Here is a 21,148-nt window from a genome sequence, read left to right on the forward strand (position 1 = left end):
TTTAGTTTTATTAGATTAATTTTCTTACATTCGCAACTAAAACATGATGTTTAAATGCAATAAATAGAAATAATTCAAAACGTTATAAAAACTTAGTAGAATAGTTGTTTAAGAGTTTTAAATTTGTCTCATTGCAATTTATACAATTAGAATGTCAATTAGGTATTAACTACAAAACTTACTTTTGATGTTCTTGATTTCTTTTGAGTTCTCAAGCCCAACAAGCTTGACATCGTTGTTCTCATCGTCTTGTGTTTTGAAAATTATGTTTTCAGGGCAAATGTCGAAGTGAGCAATGTCTTTGGAATGCAACTCTTGCACACACTTGCAAACTTGTTCAACCAGTTTTCTGCACAAGTCTTCACTCAACTGCGTCATGAATATTCCTTCCAAAATGTTACCACCGGACACAAACTCGTAAACGAGTGCAGTTTCCCGATCGCTTTCAAACCACTCGTGAAGTTGCAAAAAACCGGAACTCTGCAGCTTTTGCATCATGGCGATTTCTTTTTGAGCTTTCAGGCTGCTTTCCTTGCCGCTTGCAAACACCTTGACGGCGAAAGTCTTGCCCGTGCTCGCTTCTTTGGCGCGGTACACTTTGCACTCGTCGCTCAGCCCAAGCACTTCGAAGAGCTGGTACTTTTCGCGCAACGAGTCCTCGCTCTTTTCGACTTTACCAGCCGAGTACTGTGACGTCACATCGACGAGGCGATCGTACTGGCATCCCAGCATCTTGTCGTCCTTCGTCATCACCGCGCTCGTCGGTTCCGAGTGCCGGGATTCCCCTCTGGAGTTCTTCGCGATCACCCTGAACCTGTACTCGCTCCTCGACGCCGTCCCGTAGACGGTGTACTCGTGCTTCGAGGAAGTTCCGTCCCTCGTCCACAGTTTTCCGCCGCTGCTCGACCTCTCGACGATGTAGCTCGTGATCGGCTTGCCGCCGTCGTCTTCGGGTTCTTGCCACTTGAGGGTGACGGAATCGCTGTCGACGTCGGTGGCGATGACGTCGTGCGGGCGTTCAGGAACGTCGCTGACCACCAGGCTGACGGTGGCGCTCTCGGTGCCGTACTTGTTCGTGAAGTCGATGACGTAACTTCCGGTGTCGTCACGCTGTGCGTTGGTCAGCGTCAGAGTGGTGAAAGAGTCGGTGTCGTGGACTTCCACCCGCTCGTCTTGAGAAATTTCCTTGTCCGAAGATTCGCGCTTCCACTTGATGGCCGGCGTCGGTTCGCACGAGTACGGAACCTTGATGCTGACCACCTCGTGAACGCGGCACTCGAAAGGCCGAGATCTCGCCTCTTCGGATATCTGCACCTCGGGCGCTCTCTCGACTCTCAATTCAGCCGCCATCGAGACCGACCCGCCGTGGTTGGTGGCCCTCACCGTGTAAGAGCCCTGGTCCTGCTTCTTCACTTTGGACAGGACCAGCGAGTAGTTGTTCGCTTTTCCCTCGTGCATCTGCACGCTGTGGGACCCGATTATTTCCGCGCCCAACTTGTACCACTTTATCACCGGCTTCGGGTTGCCCGTTATCTTGCAGCTCAGCACCGCTTTCTCTCCGACCTTGGTCACGACGTTGTCCAGGTCCTGAACGAACTTGGGGGCCAGCACCGTGATGTCCTCCTTGGGCTCGACGGTCGCGGAAACCTCGCTCGGCTCCGACTGACCGTGAGCGTTCGCGGCCCTCACCCTGAACTGGTACGAAAATCCCTCGACCAATCCGGTCACGTAGAAAACCGAAAATTCTTTCTCGTCCGGCTTCTCCTCGTCGTTGATGGTCATCCAGTACTTGCGCTTGCTGTCGCGCCTCTCTATGACGTAATGGGTGATGGGGCTTCCCCCGTCCGACTTGGGCTGCCTCCACGACAGCATGCACCCGTCCTTGGTGACGCCCGTCGGAATCGGCTTGCTCGGCGGCTTCGGCACGTCGAGTATCTCGCCGGCGACCACCGCAGCCTGGGTCACGGCAGCTTCGGAGGTACCGTAGCAGGTCTGGGCCGAGACCCTGAAGTAGTAGCTCTTGCCCGCCACCAGGTCGCGCACCCTCCAGTTGAGTTTGGAAGTGAAAGCGGTGACCAGGTCCCATTTGTCGGTGGGCCGCTTCACCGCGTCCTTCTTCTCGACGATGTAGCACGAAACGGGAACTCCCCCGTTGTCAACAGGCGCCTGCCACGAGATGAACACGCTGTCGAAGGTGACGCAGTCGACCGTGACGTCTGTTGGCGCGCTCGGCACGCCGTGCACGTCCGTCCTCAGCGGTATCGAGCTCGCGCCGTGCTTGTTGGTCAGCTTCACTTCGAACGTTCCGCTGTGCTCGCTCCTCGCGGCCGACTTCACCCGCATCATGGTGAACTCCGACGTGGTCTCGATGCTGCAGTTCTCATTCGCTTCGAACACCTTGCCGTTCAGAGTCCACTCGGCGGCTGGCTTCGGGTACCCGTAGAACGGCACGTAGAGGCGCATGCTCTGGCCCTGCCTGCACGCGACGTCGTTCTTGTACTTGCCGTCGCGGTCGTTCAGTATCGGAACTCCGGCGACGATGATCTTCGCTTCGGTTTCGAGGTAGCCAAGCTTGTTGCTGGCGTACAGAGCGTAAACCCCGCCCTCGTGGTCCGTTATCTCGGAAATTTGGATGGAGGCGATCCTGCCGTCCCAGTTCACCTTGCACCTGCTGCTTCTCTTCACCTCCCTGCCGTTTCTCATCCAGATAACTTCCGGGGTGGGCTGGCCGACGACGGAGGCGACCAGGGAGGCCGACTTGCCTCTCATCACCACCGCCTGCTGGATCTCTTCCTCCAAACGCGGCTTTTCGTCGCCGGCGCTCTTCACCACCACGGTGTCTTCCAGTTTCGCCGCCGGGGATCTCCCGCTCCTGTTGACCGCGAACACCCTGAACTCGTACTCGCTGCCCGAGTTGAGGTTCTGCACTTGGTGGCAGCTCTCGAACAACATGTCCTCCTCGTGGCACTGCCGCCACACGGTCATGCTCGTCTCGCGTCGCTCCAGCACGTAGCCCTGCACCCTGCCCACGTTGAGGTCTTCGACCACCGGCTTGTTCCACGCCAGTATCACCGAGTCCTTGGTCGTGCTGACCACCTCGAAGTCTCTGGGCGCCGGCAGCCTGTCGTCGGGCTCCTTGCACCTGACCACCACGGTGGGGTTGGACGGCTTCCCGATGCCGACCTCGTTCTCGGCGAACACCCTGAACCGGTACTCGGCGTGCTCGACCAGCCCCTGCACGGTGAAGGTCGTCCTCTTCAGCCTCACCTGGTTGCAGCGCACCCACTTGGTGGCGTTCTCCTCCTTCCTCTCCACGTAGTAGCCGCCGACCACCGGCGTGAACACGTTCTTGCTCCTGACGCGGATCCACGAAATCGACACCCAGTCGCGTCCCACCTCGTCGATGTCGACTTGGTGCGGCGCGTTGGGGACCTTCAGCACGGTTTCGGGCTTCACGCTTTCCTCGCTGACCAGAGCGTCGCCGACACCGAAGGCGTTTTCGGCGGCGACACGGAAGAAGTACTCCTTTCCTTCGGTCAGCCCCTTGACTTCCAGCCTGGTCGCTTCAACCTTCTCGTCGACAGTGATCCAGCCGGGCCTTGCGACCTCGCGGCGCTCCACGACGTAGCTGACGACTTCGGAGCCGCCGTTGTCCACCGGCGGCTTCCACTGCACCGTGACGCCCGTCTTGTTGACGTCTCTGAACTGGATCGGGCCTGAAACCCGTTCCGGTCTGCCGATCACCGTCACGTTCACGGTCGCTTTCGCCATCCCGTACTTGTTCTTGATCATGCACCTGTAGCTTCCCGCGTCTTTCTTGTCGCAGTCCTTGATAATAACCTCGGCCGACTCGTGCGTTACGGCTTGAAGCGAGTTTATCTTCAGGTCGACTTCTTCTCCCTTTGTTTTGGTCCACTCTACCAGCGGCGTCGGTCTTCCCTTGTAGGGAACGGTGATTATGAGCGCCGCTTTGCTGTGCACCGTGATCTCCCTGTCCTTTTCTTCCAACAGTATCTCGGGCGGGTTGTAGAGATCAACGACTTCGATGAACTCCTCGCTCTGCTTGAACTCGCTCTCGGCGTTCCTGTTGAAGGCGGACACGCGCATGGCGATCTTGTCTCCCACCCTCGCGCCTCTCACCTGGAACTCGTTGATCCTGATCGGCACCTGGTTGCACCTGACCCACCTGCCCGGCGGCTCGCTGCAGTCGAACAGCTCCAGGTTGTAGCCCAACAACTGCGACTGGCCCTCGTACTCCGGCCTGTCCCATGTTACGGACAATATTCCCTTGTAAAAGTCCAAGTATCTCAGATTGGTCGGGGCGTCCGGAGGCGTCATGGTCTGGCGCACGAGCACGAGTTTCGTCGCCGCGCTCGGCGGGCTTTCCCCGTGCTCGTTGACGGCGACGACGCGGAACTCGTACTCGCAACCTTCCGCCAGCTCGGGGCAGGCCAGCCTGTTCTGCTTGGTCGGCACCTGGTTGCTCCGCACCCACCGGGCGCTCTTCTTCTGCCGGTGCTCCGCGAAGTACCCGTCCACCTCCACCTCGTTCTCGATGCTCCAGCTCACGCTCACGCTGCTCTTCGTCACCAGCCCGACCTCGACGCACTTCGGCGCGCTCGGCACCAGCTCGTCCTCTTCCAGGAACTGCAGCGTCTTGTCGAGGTACAGCGGCATTCCGATTCCGTAGCGGTTTTGTGCCGAGACGCGGAAGTCGTAGTACTTGCCTTTGAACAGCGGCTCCACCCTGAAAAGGGTTCCGGTCACCGAAGCGGATAAGTTCTTCCAGCTGAACAGCTCCCTGTCGCGCTTCTCCACCACGTAGTTGGTTATGTTGGCGCCGCCGTCTCTGATTGGCGCGCTCCAGTTCAAGGTCAGGGTATTTCCCTTCATGGCGGTGATCCTGATCGGTCCTTCGGGAACTCCCGGCACGTCTAATATTTTCACAGTTATGTTTTGCTTGCAAGATCCTGCAGAGTTTGTAGCCACTATCGAGTACACCGCTTCGTCTTCGGAAGTCGTCTCTCTGACCTCCAACGTCGCCTTGCACCCGTCCTCGACGCGCATCTTCGTTCTCAGCCGGTCCTCGAAGACCTTCTCGTCGTCCTTGAACCATTCCACGCTCGGGAAAGGCGATCCTTTGACGGGCACGGAAACCTTCAGAGGCCTTCCCGCGCGCAACGTGATGAGAGAGTCTTCCGGAAGGTCGCTCTCGCTGATGCTAGCCGCCACCTCTGGCGCCCTGACGCGCACGTCGCTCGCGTAAGTCACCACCTCGCTTTTGCCGTGGTAGTTCTTGGCGTAGATCCTGAACCTGTACTCGCCGTTCTTCACCAAGTTCTGTATTTTCAAACTCAATGCAGTCTTCGTCTTGGCCGCCGTTCTCCAGTGCTGGATGGACTCGTTCTCGGTCATCTCGACCACGTAAGTGATCTCCTTGCTGTTGAAGATGTCCGAGTCCTTCTTCCACTTGAGGGCGACGCTGTCGTCGGTGACCTCGTCCACCTCGAAGTCGTACGGGGCCGGGGGCAGCTCCGAAACCGTCACTGGCGATTTCAGCGCGTGCGGCTCTCCGATTCCCGTTTCGTTTTCGCCCAGCACCTGGAAGTAGTACGTTTTTCCGTACACCAGATCCGACACCTTGTAGCTGGTCTTGAGGCACTTTGTGGCGACGGTGGTCCACGCCTTGCTCTGCGCCAGCCTCACCTGCACCAAATAGTTCTTCACTCCGCTGCCGCCGTCCACCTCGGGCGGGTTCCACCTGAGCCTGACGAAAGACCGCTCGACTTCGACCGCTTGCAGCGAGTTGGGCGGTCCCGGCGTGTCGTGCACCCTCACCTTGACTGTCGCCTGCTGCGTGCCGCTTTCGTTCGTGGCGCTTATTGTGTACTTGCCGGCGTCGAACTTGTCGCATTTCTCGATGAACAAGCAAGTCGCCGCCTCGTGGGTGTCGACAGTCGCTCTCGACTCGAGCCTGTCGTCGGGCTGCTTGCTCCATTTTATCTCGGGTTGCGGTCGCCCGCTGACCAAGACGTACAGCCTCAAAGGCTTGCCCGCCCTCACGTTGACCAGCTTCCGCAACGAGTCGTCCAACTGCAGCAGCGGAGTCGATTCCACGTCTGCCGCAGTGACCGGGTTGTGCGTCTCCGCGGGCTCCTCGCTCCTGCCGCACGAGTTCACCGCGAAAGCTCTGAACACGTACACCTCGTTCGGCGTCAAACCGCCGACCACGTATTCGGTGTTGACGATCTGCGAAGTCGGGATTGACGATTTCCACTCCAAAGCGGTGGAGTTGACCGCGTGCTCGAGCGCGTAGCCCGTCACAGCGCTTCCGCCGTCGAACAGCGGAGGCTCCCACGTCAAGCTGACGCTCGTTTTCGATTTGTCGCTGACCCTGAAATTGATCGGGCTGCCAGGCACGAAGGTCGGCTCCTTGACGCTCACCTTGCTACTTAGCTCGCTGAAGTCGCCCATGCCCACCTTGTTGCACGCCGCCACCCTGAAATCGTACACCGCGTCGCCCCGCAGCTCGGTCACCCGCATCTGCTCGTCGTCGACGACCCTGCCCTTGTTGCAGTCGACCCACCTCGACCCTTGCGCGTCTCTCTTCTGCAGCACGTAGTTGGTGATCGGCGATCCGCCGTCCGACGTCGGTTTCTCCCACGCCAGTATGACGGAGCTGCTCGAAACGGAAACCGTCTTCGGCTTGCCCGGTCTGCCCGGCAGGTTGAAGCTGTCCCTGGCGACAAGCGGTTCCGACTGCAGCACGGATCCCCTGCCGAGGTCCGTTACCGCGAACACCCTGAAGATGTACTCCCTGTCCTTGACGAGGTTGGACACCCGGCAGTGGGTGCTGGTGCATTTTGCTAACACAAGCGTCCAGCTCAACCGGGACGTCTCGCACTTTGACACGGTGTAATACTTGACGTCCGAGCCCCCGTCGTGCACGGGTCTCTCCCATTTCAAGATGCAGCTGTTGGACGTGACGTTCTCGAACTTGATAGGACCCTTTGGCGGTCCCGGGCTGTCCAGAACCTTGACTTTGACAACAGCCGAGTGTTCTCCTTTGCTGTTGACGGCTGTTACTTTGTAGGTCGACGCGTCGTCCCTGGTCATCTTGTTGAGCTTCAGCGTCGAAGAAGTCCTCGTGGTGGATATTTCCGCGCGGTTGTTCTCGGCCAGATCCTCCGCGTCCTCCCTGCTCCATCTGATCTCCGGACGGGGTCTCCCCGCGACAGAGCTCGCAATCGCCAGCTGCTCTCCGGCTTCGACGACGATCTCCTCAACATCGACCTGGACCTTGGGAGGTTCGGGCACGACCTTGCACAGGACGGGGCCGCACACCTCGGACGGCGGCCCGCTGACGCCGCGGCTGTTCCTGGCGGTGACGCGGAACTCGTAGCTGTCCTCGCGCACCAGCTCGCACGCGCGGTACTCGCAAACGTTCACGACGTCGTAGTTGCACTTCTCCCACCTGCCGGCCGGCGCCCGCCTCTGCTCGACAAAGTAGCACGTCACGGGGGCGCCGCCGTCGTTGGCGGGGGCGCGCCACTCGAGGTACATCGACGACCTGAGCATTTCCACGACCCTGAGGTCGGTGGGCGCTCCGACTTGCTGCACCGCGACGAAAGTCTCGCTGCTCAGGCTCGGCTCGCTCAGCCCGGCGTCGTTCTCCGCAACTATCCTGACCTGGTACTCCAATCCTTCGGTTAATCCTGTTTTTAATTGTTTAGTAAACAGTTGATTGAATTTAAATGTACTTTTAAAGAAACTATGTTTAGTAGTTTGTAAGAAATATACAACTTTAATACTATTTATAGGTTTGTCTAAAAGTTTATAGTTTTTTAATTCACGCTAGATAGGTGAGGCCTCTGCAAGTATGTCGAGTTGCTTAATTTTGTTAAACTACAAGTAGTGTTTTAGTAAAATTTAATTATGCTTAAGTTAAATTTTATTACTTTTTTTTAATGCTAGATACCTCTACAAGTGTGTCGATACTTTCTGAAGCTCCTCTCGTTCATCCTCCTCCACATGATGTTGTTCTTCTCCTTCGCCTCCACAAAGTACCCCGTGACGGGCGCCGTCGTCTTCGGCGCCTTCCACGACACCTCCGCCGTCGACTGCGTCACCCTGCCCACCTCGGGACGTTCCACGGCCGGCGGTTTGCCGTAGCTGAAGTCGGTGGTGACCTTCTGCGAGACGATCGGCTCGCTGCAGCCCAGCTTGTTCTCGGCGCTGACGCGGAACTGGTAGGCGTTGTGCCGCTCCAGTCCGGTGATCTTGTACAGAGTTTTCAAGGTGCAGCAGGTCACCGACGACCAGTAGTTGTTTCCGACCTTCTTGTAATCGACGTTGTACCCGAGTATGGGGCAGCCCCCGTTGTCGTTGGGGATGTGCCACGCCAAAGTGACGTTGTCGTGGTCGACCGCCATTATTTCCACGGGGCCTGCCGGGGCCTTGGGCGGGCTGAGGACTTCCAGGCTCACGCTGTAGTCTTTGGAGCCGCACTTGTTTGTCAAGTTGAGCTTGTAAGCGCAGGTGTCAGAACGCCTTAAGTCTTTTATTCTGAGGACAGTGTCGGTATTAGACGACTTCACTTTCACTCTCTCGTCATCTTCCAGCTCTTCTTTTCTGTCCGCGTACTTCCAGCTGACCACCGGTCTCGGCTTGCCGGAAATCGGAACCAAAACTCTCAAATTCTGCCCGGCCTTCATGACCAGCTTCTCGCGGCCGCTGAAGTTCGCGCTGGGCAGCTCCGACTCGTCTCTGATCAAAACGGAAACGGCGCTGCTCGAATCGCCGGCTCCCATCTCGTTCAGCGCCTTCACGCTGACGTCATACATAGCGTCGTTTTCCAATTGGTCGAAAGTGTGCGTGAATACGTCGGCGGGAATCGGCTCGCTCGAGATGACGTTGCTTACGTCACCGGTCTTGCAGACTTGGGCGACGTATGAAGTTATCTTGCTGCCGCCTTCGTGTCGAGGCAATTGCCAGGAGAATTTGACTCCCGTCTTCATGACTTCGTCTATGACCACTCTTGTGGGCGCCGACGGGGCTTGGGACGCCTTGACGGCTTCCTCGGTCTCGCGCGAGTCTCCCACTCCGTACTTGTTCACTGCCGTCACCCGGAAGTTGTAGCTCCTGCTCTCGGTGAGCCCCGTCACCTTGAAGAAGCTCCTGCCGCAGTCGTGAGTCAGCTTGCTCCACTTCTGCTGGCCGACCTCGCGCTTTTCGACGACGTAGCTGTCAATCGAAGCGCATCCGTCGTGTTCAGGCGAAGACCAGGAGAGCATGACGGATTCCGACTTGACCTCCTTGCACCTTATCTCACCGACCTTGCCGGGCACGCTGAAGACTTTCACGGTGAAGCTGAGCTTTTTGGTGCCGACGCTGTTGGTCAGAGTCAACGTGTACTTTCCTAGATCTTCGCGCGTGCAGTTTTCGATTAGCAAGATTGTTTTACCTTCAACAGTAGTTATGCCCACTCTCGAAGTGTCAATTTCCCCATCCGATTTGCTCCATTCGACCTCTGGATGCGGCGTTCCTTTGAAGCACACCTGCAAGCAGACGTCTTGCCCGGCGAAGACCGCCACGTGCGACTTGAAACTGTCGTCCAACAGCAGCTCCGGCGCTTCCATCTTCTCGGTGATGTGGACGACTTCCTTGTACTGGCAAGGTTCGCTGCAACCCGCCGCGTTGATGGCCTTCACCCGCAGCTTGTACTTGCCGTTGGGTTGAAGGTTGGTCACGGTCAGCTTGTTTTCGCAGGTCACTTCTTCCGCCGCCACCCACTCGTCCACGTAGTCGGCGTCCGACTTTTCCACGGCGTAACCGCTCACCTCGCTTCCGTTGTCGTTCAATGGGGGCTCCCAGGCGACTGTAGCACTTTTGCAGGTCGTTTCGAGAACCCTGAGGACGACGGGCGCGCTCGGAGGGGAAGGCGGCATCTGGCACAATATCACGGGAGAAACTGCGCTCGGCAGGCTCCTACCCGCCGCGTTCACCGCGTAAACCTTGAACTCGTACGACGATCCCTCGCTCAGACCGGTGACGCGGTACTGCAGGTCGTCGAACAGTTCTTCGTTGCATCTCGCCCATCGCGACCCGCTGTTCTTCAGCCGCTCGACGAAGTAGCCCGTGATCTTGCTTCCGCCGTCTTCCAACGGCCTCTCGAAACCGATAGTTATCGAGTTGAAGTGCGTCCTGAGGCACTCGGGTTTCCCCGGCGCTCCCGGAACTCCGAACATGTTCCTGGCCGTCATCGGTTGCGACTGCAGCCACGGACCCATGCCGTGCTTGTTCACAGCGTTTATCCTGTAAACGTACTCCCGGCCCTCTTTCAGGTTGCTCACGCGGCAAGTCCTCACCTCGCACTGCTTGTTGACGACCTTCCACGAGAGCTTGGAGGTGTCGCACCTCGAAACCACGTAGTACAAGACGTCGGCACCGCCGGTGATCTTGGGCGCGTTCCATGACAAAACGCACGATTTATTTGTAATGTCTTTAATTTCCACGGGTCCCTCCGGTTTGTCCGGGGAGTCGATGACCAGAACTTGTACTTTGGCCGATGATTCGCCGCTGGCGTTTGACACGGTCAGCTTGTAGCTGCCGCCGTCCCACCTCGTCACTTTCTTCAATCTCAGCTCGGAAGAGAGCCTGGTAGTGGTCACGGTCGACCTGCTGTCCTCGGTCAGGTCCTCCTCGTCTTCCTCCTTGACCCACACCGCTTGAGGTCGCGGTTTTCCTTTGATGCTCGACTTGAGCACCAGCGTCTCTCCCGACTCGATCTCGACCTTCTTGTCTTCGAGAAGTTTCACCGTGGGTTTTTCCAGTTGGTTTCGGGAAAGCACCGGGCCGCAAACTTTTGAAGGCAACCCGACGGTTCCGCTCGAGTTGCGGGCGAAGACCCTGAACTCGTACGAGCACTCTCTGATCAGACCAGTGACCTTGTAGTCGCACGTCAATATGCTCTCGTAGCAGGGACTCTCCCACTTTCCGCTGGGCAACAACCGCTGCTCGACGATGTAGTTGGCGATCTTGCTTCCGCCGTCCTCCGGGGGCTCCTCCCACTCCAAGTACGCGCACGAGTTGTACACTTCCACGCACTGCAGGCTCCTGGGCGGGCCCACTTGCAGGATGGCGAGGAAGGGTTTGGACGGTTGGCTGGGTTCGCTGTTTCCTGCCTCGTTGACGGCAACCACGCGCACCTGGTACTGGAGTCCTTCGACTAAATCTGAAAAAAAAGTTTATCTTAAAAAAGCACTCATGAACTTTACTGTAGAGTTAACAGTTCTAAATCTGAAAGAAAGAGTTCGTTACATTTGTATTAAGATAATTCGGAACTTTTTTATACAGTTAAAAAAGTTAATTTTGTTATTTGTTGTGTATATTAAAATTTATATATTAAGACGTTACATTTTAAAAGTTAAGTAAACAATGGAACTTTTTTTGTTTGTTAATTTTCTTTATATAAGAGTTTTTTTCAAACCTTTTATGGTGTAGGTGCTCTTAGCAATCAGGTTCTTGTTTTCGCGTTGCCACGAAACGGCGTTCATCTCCTTAGTTTCCACGTAGTAACCGGAAACGACGACCCCTGAAGCGGGCATTGACCACGATGCCAGCGCCGATTCCGGCCTGATCTTGCTCATGATTGGCTGTTTAGGCTGCGGTGGCGGCGCTGTAGTAAGAACAGTTAATTATTGTAAAAAAAAATATACTATTACAAAAGTTTAAACTATAGATTTTATTTATTATTTTTTTACAGCAGTACCAGTCAGTTTTTGATTAATTAACAGAAGCTTAATCTATTTAATTAAAATATGTAACTCACCGAAAGCGAAGTCAGTTGTGACAGTTTGAGACAGAAGTGGTTTTCCTGCTCCGAGTATGTTCTCGGCTATCACCCTGAACTGGTAGGCTTGGTGTCTGCGTAACTTTCTCACCTAGATTAAAAGTTTAACGTTAGTATTCGTTAAAACTTTAAAATTTTCAATTAAATAGTTAATCAAAGGATTTCTATTTTAGAAAACCAACAAAGTTGTTTCTGCACAATAAAACTCTAAATTACTTTCGAGATACTCTCTTCTTAAGTATTCTACGATTACTTTCAACGTCAAAGTATTAATTATTTGCAACTAACGCTGATGGTGGTCTTGGTGGTGCAGGTTGTCACTGACGACCACACCTGGTTGCCATACTCCCTGTAGTCGACCACGTACCCGGTCACGGGGCTTCCCCCGTTGTCCTTGGGCGGCTGCCACGAGATCTTCACGTTGTCGACCTCGATCTTCAGGAAGTGTATCGGACCTCTGGGTGCTTCTGGAACATCTGAAAAAAACAGGAATTCTTAATTAAATGGAAACTTTAAAGATTGTAAAAATGAAATATCATTAATGCAGGCGTAAGATGTTCAATCAGTTAATATTCCAATTTTATCAAAACTATCCAAGCACATCAACATGAACCAAGTAAAAACCGAGCTTGTAAACAAGTTGAGAACTTTAAGATTTAAAACAATAAATAGTTTTATTTAAATTTTTACACAACATCTGTAAAAACTTGATCACGGAACGTTATAAGATATATTATAACAAAAACCATAAATATACGTTTAAAATGTTCAGTTGATAATATCAAAACTCTATTCAAAACTAACCAAGCACGTCAACTTGGATGTTATACAAGTTCGATCCCAGCTTGTTCTGCACGCAAAGTTGGTATCTTCCGCTTTCGCTTCGCTGGATGCTCTTCTTCTGAATGATCGCTTGTTTGCTGCTTGATTCAATCTTGAAATCATCTAAATAAAGATTGAAAATTATATAGCTTCAAATTTTAAAAGTGTTTGTGTCAGTACTCAATAACTTTAGTTTCTTTCAAAAAAAATTTAAAATCTAAAAGTTGTGGTGAAAAGAAGTATTTTATTTTTACATTACAAATAAAAAATGCTTGAAACTGATGCTATGCAAGGGTTAAAAAATAACCTGTGATATTGTTGTCATTCCATTTCCAGAAAGCTTCTGGTTTTGGTTTTCCGAAAATAGGTACTGTAACTTTGAATTCTGAGCCGCTCTTGATGTTTATTTGCTCTAAACCAGTTATGTCTGCAGTTGGTATTGCTGTAGAAAAATTTTTTTTAGTAACACTTTTAATATAAACTTAGTAATACTTAACTTATTGAGAGTTAAACAGAATTGTAATTTACTAGAATAAAATTCTTAAACTTTGTTAACCAGTTTTCGTTCTCCTTAAATTTATAAAATCAAAACGTTGGTATAGCTATGATAAAAGATACAGTATTTTTACTGTTTTAATAAAACCTTTAATATCAAACAACTAACAAGTGTCGTCCCTGGTAACGACAGAAGTGACGGGTATGCACGCATCTCCGTCCCCTGCCTCGTTGGTCGCCAACACTCTGACGTCATAGGCCGTTTCCTCCTTCAGCCCGGTGATGGCGAACCTGCTGACGTCACCCCGCACCCTGGCGTTCACGGCGAACTTCTCCTCGTCGCTCTGTGACGTCTCGATGACGTAAGACTTGATCTTGCTGCCTCCGCACTCCTCCGGAGGCGACCAGCAAACAGTGATGCTCGTCTTGTTGACCTACGAGAAGTTAATAAGGTTAAAACAAAACAAAACAAAAAAATGTATGTCAGAACTAGAAGTTACTGTTGTAAAACTTTAATTGAAGGCAAATAAGTGTAAAGAAGTAAAAAACTAAACCTTATTTATTTTCAGTTAAATAAGAGCTAAAACAAAAAAAAAAAAGTATCATGATGAAACGTATTATAAATTAGTCACTTACCTCTACAACGTCAAGGTTTTGAGGTGGCGACGGAACCCTGGTTATCTTGATCGACTGTTCGGTTTCCCTCGGCACTCCCGCTCCGAGCTTGTTCACCGCGGTGACCCGGAACAGGTAGTTCCTGCCCTCCACCAGACCGCAGATCTTCAAAAACGGCCTGGGGCAGTCCACGGACACTTTCTCCCACCGCTGGTCCACGACGTCGCACTTTTCGACGACGTAGCTCTCGACGGGGTGGCATCCGTCGAACAAAGGTTCCGACCAGCTCAGCGACAGCGACTCCTGCCGAACGTCTCTGGCCCTGATCTGTCCGACCTGGCCCGGGGTGTCCAGCACTTTGACGGTGTACGTGAGCTTCTTGGTGGAAACCTTGTTGGTGGCGGTTATGGTGTACTTGCCGGCGTCCTCTCTCTCGCACCGGTCGATCACCAGGGAGGCGGACACGGAGTTTATGTCTATGATCGCCTCGGCGTTGATTGCAAACTCTTGTCGGTTCCACTCCAACTTTGGTTGGGGTTTGCCGAAAACGTTCGCTTTCAAGCTGAGAGCGCTGCCAGAGTGTATTACGACGTGCGACTTGAAGTCGTTTTCAAAGATAAATTCAGGTTCCTCCAAACGATCAACTGCTTTGATGAAGTCGTTGCACTCGCATGGTTCACCAAGACCTGCCTTGTTTACTGCTTTTACTTGTATTTCGTACACATTGTTTTCCTCCAATCCGTCAACAACCATTTTACAGTCTGTTACTGGTGTCTTATTGACAATAAACCACTCAGCACTGTCTGTTGCGTCAAATTTCTTCTTTTCAACTACATAACCGGTAACTTCACTTCCGTTATCGTTCAGTGGAGCTTCCCAGTCAATTGTAGCTGAATTCTTTGATGTGTCAACCAACCTTACAAGACATGGAGGTCCTGGTGGTTTGACTTGCAGTCTGCACTCAATTGGTTTCGATACTGGACCTGGTAAACTAATACCAGCAGCATTCTCTGCGTATACACGGAACTCATAGAAAGCTCCTTCAATTAAGCTAGTTATGCGGTACTGAGTATCTGTTATAGGCTCGTCGTTACATTTAGCCCATCTCTGGCCCTTGTCCTTGAGCCTCTCAACGTGGTATCCGATAACTTTACCACCACCGTCGCTCTCAGGCTCGTTCCACTTGATCGTGATCGAGTTGAAGTGAGTCCTGGTCGGTTCCGGTTTGCCGGGAGCGTCCGGCACGTTGAAACCGCACTGAGCAGTCACGGGTTCGGAGGTGAGGTAGGGTCCGGTGCCGCGCTCGCTCACCGCGTTTATCCTGAACACGTACTCGCGGTCCCTTTCCAGGTTGCTGGCCCGGAACACCGTGGTTTCCGATTGGTCGTTGACCACGTGCCAGCTCAGCTTGGACGTCTCGCAGACGGATACGGTGTAATATTTCACGGTGAAGCCTCCGTCGTATAGTGGAGGCTTCCATTTAAGCAGGCAAGATTTGGCTGTGACCTGGCTTATTTCTACGGGACCTTCCGGTTTTCCTGGCGTGGTCAGCACTTTGACTACAATTGAAGCGTCAAAGCTACCTTCTTTGTTGGACAGCGACACCTTGTAAGTTCCCGCGTCGCTCCTGTTGACTTTTTTGATCATGAAAATTGATTTCGTTCTCGAAGTTTTGATCGTCACTCTGACGTCGTTGACCACGTCTTCCTGGCCTTCCTTCACCCACACGACTTCCGGTTTCGGCCTGCCTGCGACGTTAGCCTCGATGACAAGGTCCTCGCCTGCTTCTATTTCAATGTTTTTGTCTTTAGTAGCGAAAGTGCAAGACGGTTTCTGCAGTACGATCTCGCAGAGCACGGGGCCGCACACTTCCGAGGGCTGGCCGAGGGTTCCTGTTGTGCTCAGGGAGAAGACCCTGAACTCGTACGGGGCCGACTTCATCAGCTGACCCACCTCGTATTCGCACCCGGACACAACCTCGAAGTTGCACTGCTCCCACCTGCCGTCCGCTAACGCGTGCCTCTTCTCTATGACGTAGCTGGCCACCTTGATGTTCTTGTCCTCGACCACGGGCGGCTTCCACTCCAACAGCATGGAGGAGTTGGTGACGTCAGCGACCGTGACGTCAGTGGGGGGTGGAACGACGTCGAGCGCGAAGAAGGATTCGCTGATTTGGCTCGGTTGACTTTCTCCCGCCTCGTTTGCCGCCACCACGCGGACATAATATTGGAGGCCATGTAGCAAATCTGTAAAACAAACGTTTGATTTAATTTTGCTTAGTTGTTGGTGCTTTTAGACTCAAAAGGTTTTACTGTTTTTGTTTTGTAAACTAAGTTATTGTAATTTCCGCAAAAAAGTTTTTGTATTTTCCTTACGCTAAAACTCACCTTTTATTTTGTAGTTGACTTTGAGTATGGAGTTTTTGTTCTGTCTCTCCCACACAATCGAGTTGCTGGACTTCACTTCGACAAAGTATCCCGAAACTACGCTGTTCTTCGAAGGTTCCCAGTGAACCGTCGCTGAATCGTGAGTTACTTTTCCGACAACCGGTCTTCCTGGCTGGCTCGGCGGTTCTAATTTGATATAATGTAAGTTTAGAATCAAACAACTCTCTTATTTCGTGTTTCATTAAGTTGCCAGAGTCTTATTTATAGTTTAAAGACTCTCCTAAATCTGTATCACTTAAGTGTATTATTTAACGACTTGCTAAAAATGCAGTCTAACAAAATTTACTGAAAGATAATTGTAATAATATTTAAAAAAAGAAACAAAACAAACCGTAGTTGTAAGCCGTTGTGCACTTGGCAGAAACGAGCGCCTTTCCGCAACCAATCACGTTCTCGGCGATCACTCTGAACTGGTAGCTGGCGCGCTTGCGAAGGTTTGAAACCCTCAGCGTGGTCTTGGCCGTCAGCGCGGTCACTGGCGACCAGACTTCCCTGCCCCACTCCCTGAAGTCCACCGAGTACCCGGTGATGGGGGATCCCCCCGTTTCGGTGGGCGGTTGCCAGGCAATCTTCACGTTGTCGATGTCGATTGAAACGAGCTGCAGCGGACCGAGTGGTGCGGACGGGATGTCTAAAATAATTAAAATGTTTTGTTATTAATTTTACTGAGTGAATTTTAAGTAATTGTTTTTTTTTGTGCTTTTTGAAATATGAAACTTTTTTGCAAACTATTTATAGGTATTTAGCATTTTTAAACAAGTTAAATAAAATAGTTTGGAGCTTCTTACCCAACACTTTGACGTTTATGTTGTAAGATTTAGTGGCAACAGAGTTGGTGAGTGTTAGTTTGTAAGCTCCTGTGTCTTTCCTCGCGACTTCTTTGATGTTAAGTGTCGTGGATGATGAAAGATCAGTTGTTTTAACTCGGTTGTCTTCTGAAATGTAAAAAGTTGCTAAAATCTTATTCTTTTAATTCTTTTAAATACTCAAGTACAAAACATTTACCAATAACGTCCTTTTCATTAAACTTCCAATCGACAGTCGGTTTAGGCAGTCCGGCAACCGGTACTGACAAATTTAGTTTTTCTCCAACTTTAAGTGTCAAGTTTTGGATTCCTTGAACATTTGCCGTTGGTTCAGCTAAAAAAATTGTTTATAAAGTCGATGCTTCCAATTGTATACATTTACAAACTAAAACTCTTGGCTTAAAAATCTTGTTTTAAAATTTTGCAAATTTTAATGCTAACCGCCAATTTTGAAACTAAAAATTATGATTTATTTTGTTTTGAGGTAGTACGACAACTAAAAACCTTATAAAGAGTTTTATAACATAAGACTATGAAAAAAAAATCATTTGCGTAGCCCGATGTCCAAATATATAATTTTTTGACCATTTTTTTAGCTTCAGTTTCCATATTGTAATCAACAAACTAATTTATACTAACACGTGTAGTCTCCGGTGAGCACTGACGCGAGAACGTCGCTCGCCTGCCCCGTTCCTTCCGAGTTGACCGCCGAAACCCTGACGTCATACCTCGTTGCGTCATCGAGCTCGGTTATCTTGTGCGACCTCACCTCTGACGTCAACTCGCCGCACGCGACGAAGTCGTACACTTCTCCTTGCGACTTCTTGACGACGTATCCGGTTATCCTGCTTCCGCCGTCGTGCTTCGGCGCCACCCAGCGGACAGTTATGCTCGATCGAGTGATCTGTGTCAGAACGATTTTAATTAACTGTTTTAAAGTGACTAGCGTAAGAGGCGGATTTTGAAACTATTATGATAAAATGTAATAAGTTGTCACAAATTTTGAATAACAAACCTCTTCGACATCCAAGTCCAACGGCGCCGACGGTGCGTTGGTTATCTTGAGACTTTCCTCCGTCTCTTTCGGCACTCCGGCGCCGTACTTGTTGAAAGCGGTCACGCGGAAGTTGTACGTCTTCCCTTCGACCAGCCCCGATATCCTCACCACGGTCCTGGTGCAGTCCACGGACACTTTCTCCCAGTGCTGCAGCACCACGTCGCACTTTTCGACCGCGTAGTGCGTCACCGGGGAGGCTCCGTCAAACTCGGGTTCCTCCCAGGCGAGCGTCACCGCCTCGGACTTGACCTCCTTGTAGACGATCTCGCCCACCCGGCCCGGAACGTCCTTGACGTCGACGGTGAACCTGAGGCTCCTCTTGCCGGCGGCGTTCTCGATCGTCAGCACGTACTTGCCGGCGTCCTCTCGCTTTACTGTTTCGAGGAAGACGCTCGAGCTTCGGTCGTTGGTTGTTGTGACAGCGTCAGATGAGATCTCTTTGTTGTTATCTCTCGCCCAAGAAGCCGTCGGAGTTGGTAAACCGATAAACGAAGCTCCGATAGTGAGAGCTCCGCCGCTGTTCACAACCATTTTGTTTTTGAAGTCATCGCCAAACACGAACTCTGGTTCTTCAAAGCGGTCAACAGCTTTAATGAAGTCATTGCATTCACAAGGTTGGCCGAGACCAGCTTTGTTTATTGCTTTTACCTGTATTTCATATACCTGGTCTTCTTCTAGTCCTTCAACAACCATTTTACAGTCAGTTACTGGTGTGTTATTGACAACAGACCACTCAGCACTGTCTGTTGCGTCAAACTTCTTCTTGTCAACTACATACCCGGTAACTTCACTTCCGTTATCGTTCAGTGGAGCTTCCCAGTCAATTGTAGCTGAGTTCTTTGATGTATCAACCAACCTTACAAGACATGGAGGTCCTGGTGGTAAGACTGGCATGCAACATTCGATCATAGGAGATCTGTTGCTTGGTAAGCTGACACCAGCAGCATTCTCGGCGTATACACGGAACTCGTAGAAAGCTCCTTCAATTAAGCTAGTGATACGGTACTGAGTATCTGTGATGGCTTCTTCGTTGCAACTAGCCCATCTCTCGCCTTTGTTTTTGAGCCTTTCAACGTGGTAAGCTGTTATTTTGCTGCCACCGTTGTTTTCGGGTGCGTTCCACTTAATGGTGATCGAGTTGAAGTGAGTTCTGATTGCCTCCGGTCTGCTTGGAGCATCAGGTACATCAAATTGATATTTCGGCACGAAAGGCAGTGACTGTAAGTAAGGACCGACTCCGATCGAGCTAACTGCTTTTATTCTGAAGCTATACTCGTGACCTTCTTGCAGTCTGATCACTTTGACCGCAGTCGTCTCACTGTGGTCATTTATTATTTCCCAGCTCAGTTTTGACGTGTCGCATTTTGAAACGATGTAGTACAAAACATCGGCACCTCCGTCACAGACAGGAGGACTCCATGAAAGCATACATCCCTTTGCTGTCACTTCTGTGAACTTTACAGGACCTTCAGGTGCTCCTGGTGTGTCAACAACAACCACATTTACTGCAGCTGATGCATCTCCACTGAGATTTGAAGCTGTAAGCTCGTATTTGCCTGCATCTTCACGAGTCACTTTTTCAATGACAAGTGTAGAAGATCCACGTGTTGTTGTGATGCAACTTCTTATGTCTTCAGCGATGTCTTCTGGACTGTTTACTTTTTTCCATGATATAATTGGTCTTGGTGAGCCTGTTACAAGCATTTCAACTTGTAATTGCTTACCTTGCTCAATTTTGATCTTATCAGAGCCAGACACAACCACTTTAGGTACTTCAGGTGTATCTTTGAATAGAATTGGGCCACAAACATCAGATGATGGTCCTACAATTCCACTCTTGTTACGTGCAGACACTCTGAACTCATACGAAGCTAATCTAATAAGATCTTCAACTTCATACTCACATTTGTCTACAACATCATAGTTGCATCTGACCCAAACTTTGTCAATGCTGCATCGTTTTTCAACAATGTACATAACAATTGGAGAGCCTCCGTCAAGTTGAGGTGGTTGCCACTGAAGAACCATGGTAAGTTTAGTTATTTCAATGACTTTGAGGTCAGTAGGTGGTGAAATCGTTTCAGAAGCAGTGAAAGGCTGGCAGATATCACTTGGCTCGCTCAAACCAACTTCATTTTCAGCAATAACTCGAACTTGATAAGACGATCCATGACTTAAATCTGTGTTAACATTACATAAATGCATATTGATTAAATAATTTTTTGAAACAATTGATAAAATAAGTGGTATACCTTACAAATTGCTTACAAAATACTGTTGGTTTAAGTTTATTTGTAATTTACATTGTTATTTTTACAATAAAAACAATTCTAAAGACTTTAGAAAAAGTCAATTTATAATCAATTTAAATTTTTCTTGTTTGTATACTTGTTTTTAGTTCAAACATCTTTTTTTATTATCATGCTACTAAGAGACCAAAAGCTATAAGTTTAATATTATAAAGTTCATAGCTCTTTTTTGTGAAACTTCTAATAACCCTGATTGACTCAACTTTAAAACTATAAATAGTTATTGAATCTTTTGAACATTTTTTTCTAACTTAAGTTTTTATTACATTTAGAAAACTACTTTAAACTTATAACTCAAGATAAAAACTAGTATTTAAAAAAAACTAAAGCTGCACCTCTTAATGTGAAATCGCATCGGTTGGTTGGAGTTTTATTAGCACGAATCCACTTCATAGTTAGTTTTTCTTTATATTCAATGAAATACCCGTGTACTTCAGGTCCTGATTTAGGGGCTTTCCATAATACTCTTGCAGATTCTTTGGTGATTTGACTAATTTCTGGCTTTCCAGGCTTGTTAGGCACAGCTGCAAGTTATTTGTGTATTTATCGTAATTTTTTTTTAAAGCTAGTGTTCTTGTTTCAATTCTACTAGTAAAACTGTTAATGTCAATTATAAGGTTTACGCAGTTTGCATTTTCGTGTTCTAAAAGTTAATTTTACTGTTTTTGTTCAATTGAAAAACAAATTTAAAAAAAATTCTTTTACAATTTAATGACACATAATTAACGAAAAGTGCTTATTTAAAA

At 50.2% G+C, this 21,148-nt stretch overlaps 1 protein-coding gene across 1 annotated transcript in view; it reads right to left on the reverse strand.

Annotated features, from left to right (window-relative positions):
- LOC145845187 (uncharacterized) overlaps positions 1 to 21,148 on the reverse strand; it is a 204,207-nt gene that overhangs the window by 10,673 nt on the left and 172,386 nt on the right. Inside the window, exons 184-199 of the mRNA XM_082952610.1 lie at positions 20,738 to 20,926; positions 18,052 to 20,273; positions 17,676 to 17,940; positions 17,236 to 17,370; positions 17,019 to 17,165; positions 16,562 to 16,861; positions 16,171 to 16,356; positions 13,805 to 16,029; positions 13,338 to 13,602; positions 12,981 to 13,115; positions 12,656 to 12,796; positions 12,140 to 12,327; positions 11,831 to 11,942; positions 11,489 to 11,677; positions 7,979 to 11,233; positions 183 to 7,715 (exon numbers count right to left, since the gene is read on the reverse strand). Of these exons, the coding sequence (XP_082808736.1) occupies positions 183 to 7,715; positions 7,979 to 11,233; positions 11,489 to 11,677; positions 11,831 to 11,942; positions 12,140 to 12,327; positions 12,656 to 12,796; positions 12,981 to 13,115; positions 13,338 to 13,602; positions 13,805 to 16,029; positions 16,171 to 16,356; positions 16,562 to 16,861; positions 17,019 to 17,165; positions 17,236 to 17,370; positions 17,676 to 17,940; positions 18,052 to 20,273; positions 20,738 to 20,926 (17,487 nt within the window). The remainder of the gene's footprint in view (positions 1 to 182; positions 7,716 to 7,978; positions 11,234 to 11,488; positions 11,678 to 11,830; positions 11,943 to 12,139; positions 12,328 to 12,655; positions 12,797 to 12,980; positions 13,116 to 13,337; positions 13,603 to 13,804; positions 16,030 to 16,170; positions 16,357 to 16,561; positions 16,862 to 17,018; positions 17,166 to 17,235; positions 17,371 to 17,675; positions 17,941 to 18,051; positions 20,274 to 20,737; positions 20,927 to 21,148) is intronic.

This window comes from Thalia democratica, chromosome 9, assembly GCF_965202585.1.
Source record: "Thalia democratica chromosome 9, ktThaDemo2.hap1.1, whole genome shotgun sequence".
Classification (NCBI taxonomy): domain Eukaryota; kingdom Metazoa; phylum Chordata; class Thaliacea; order Salpida; family Salpidae; genus Thalia; species Thalia democratica.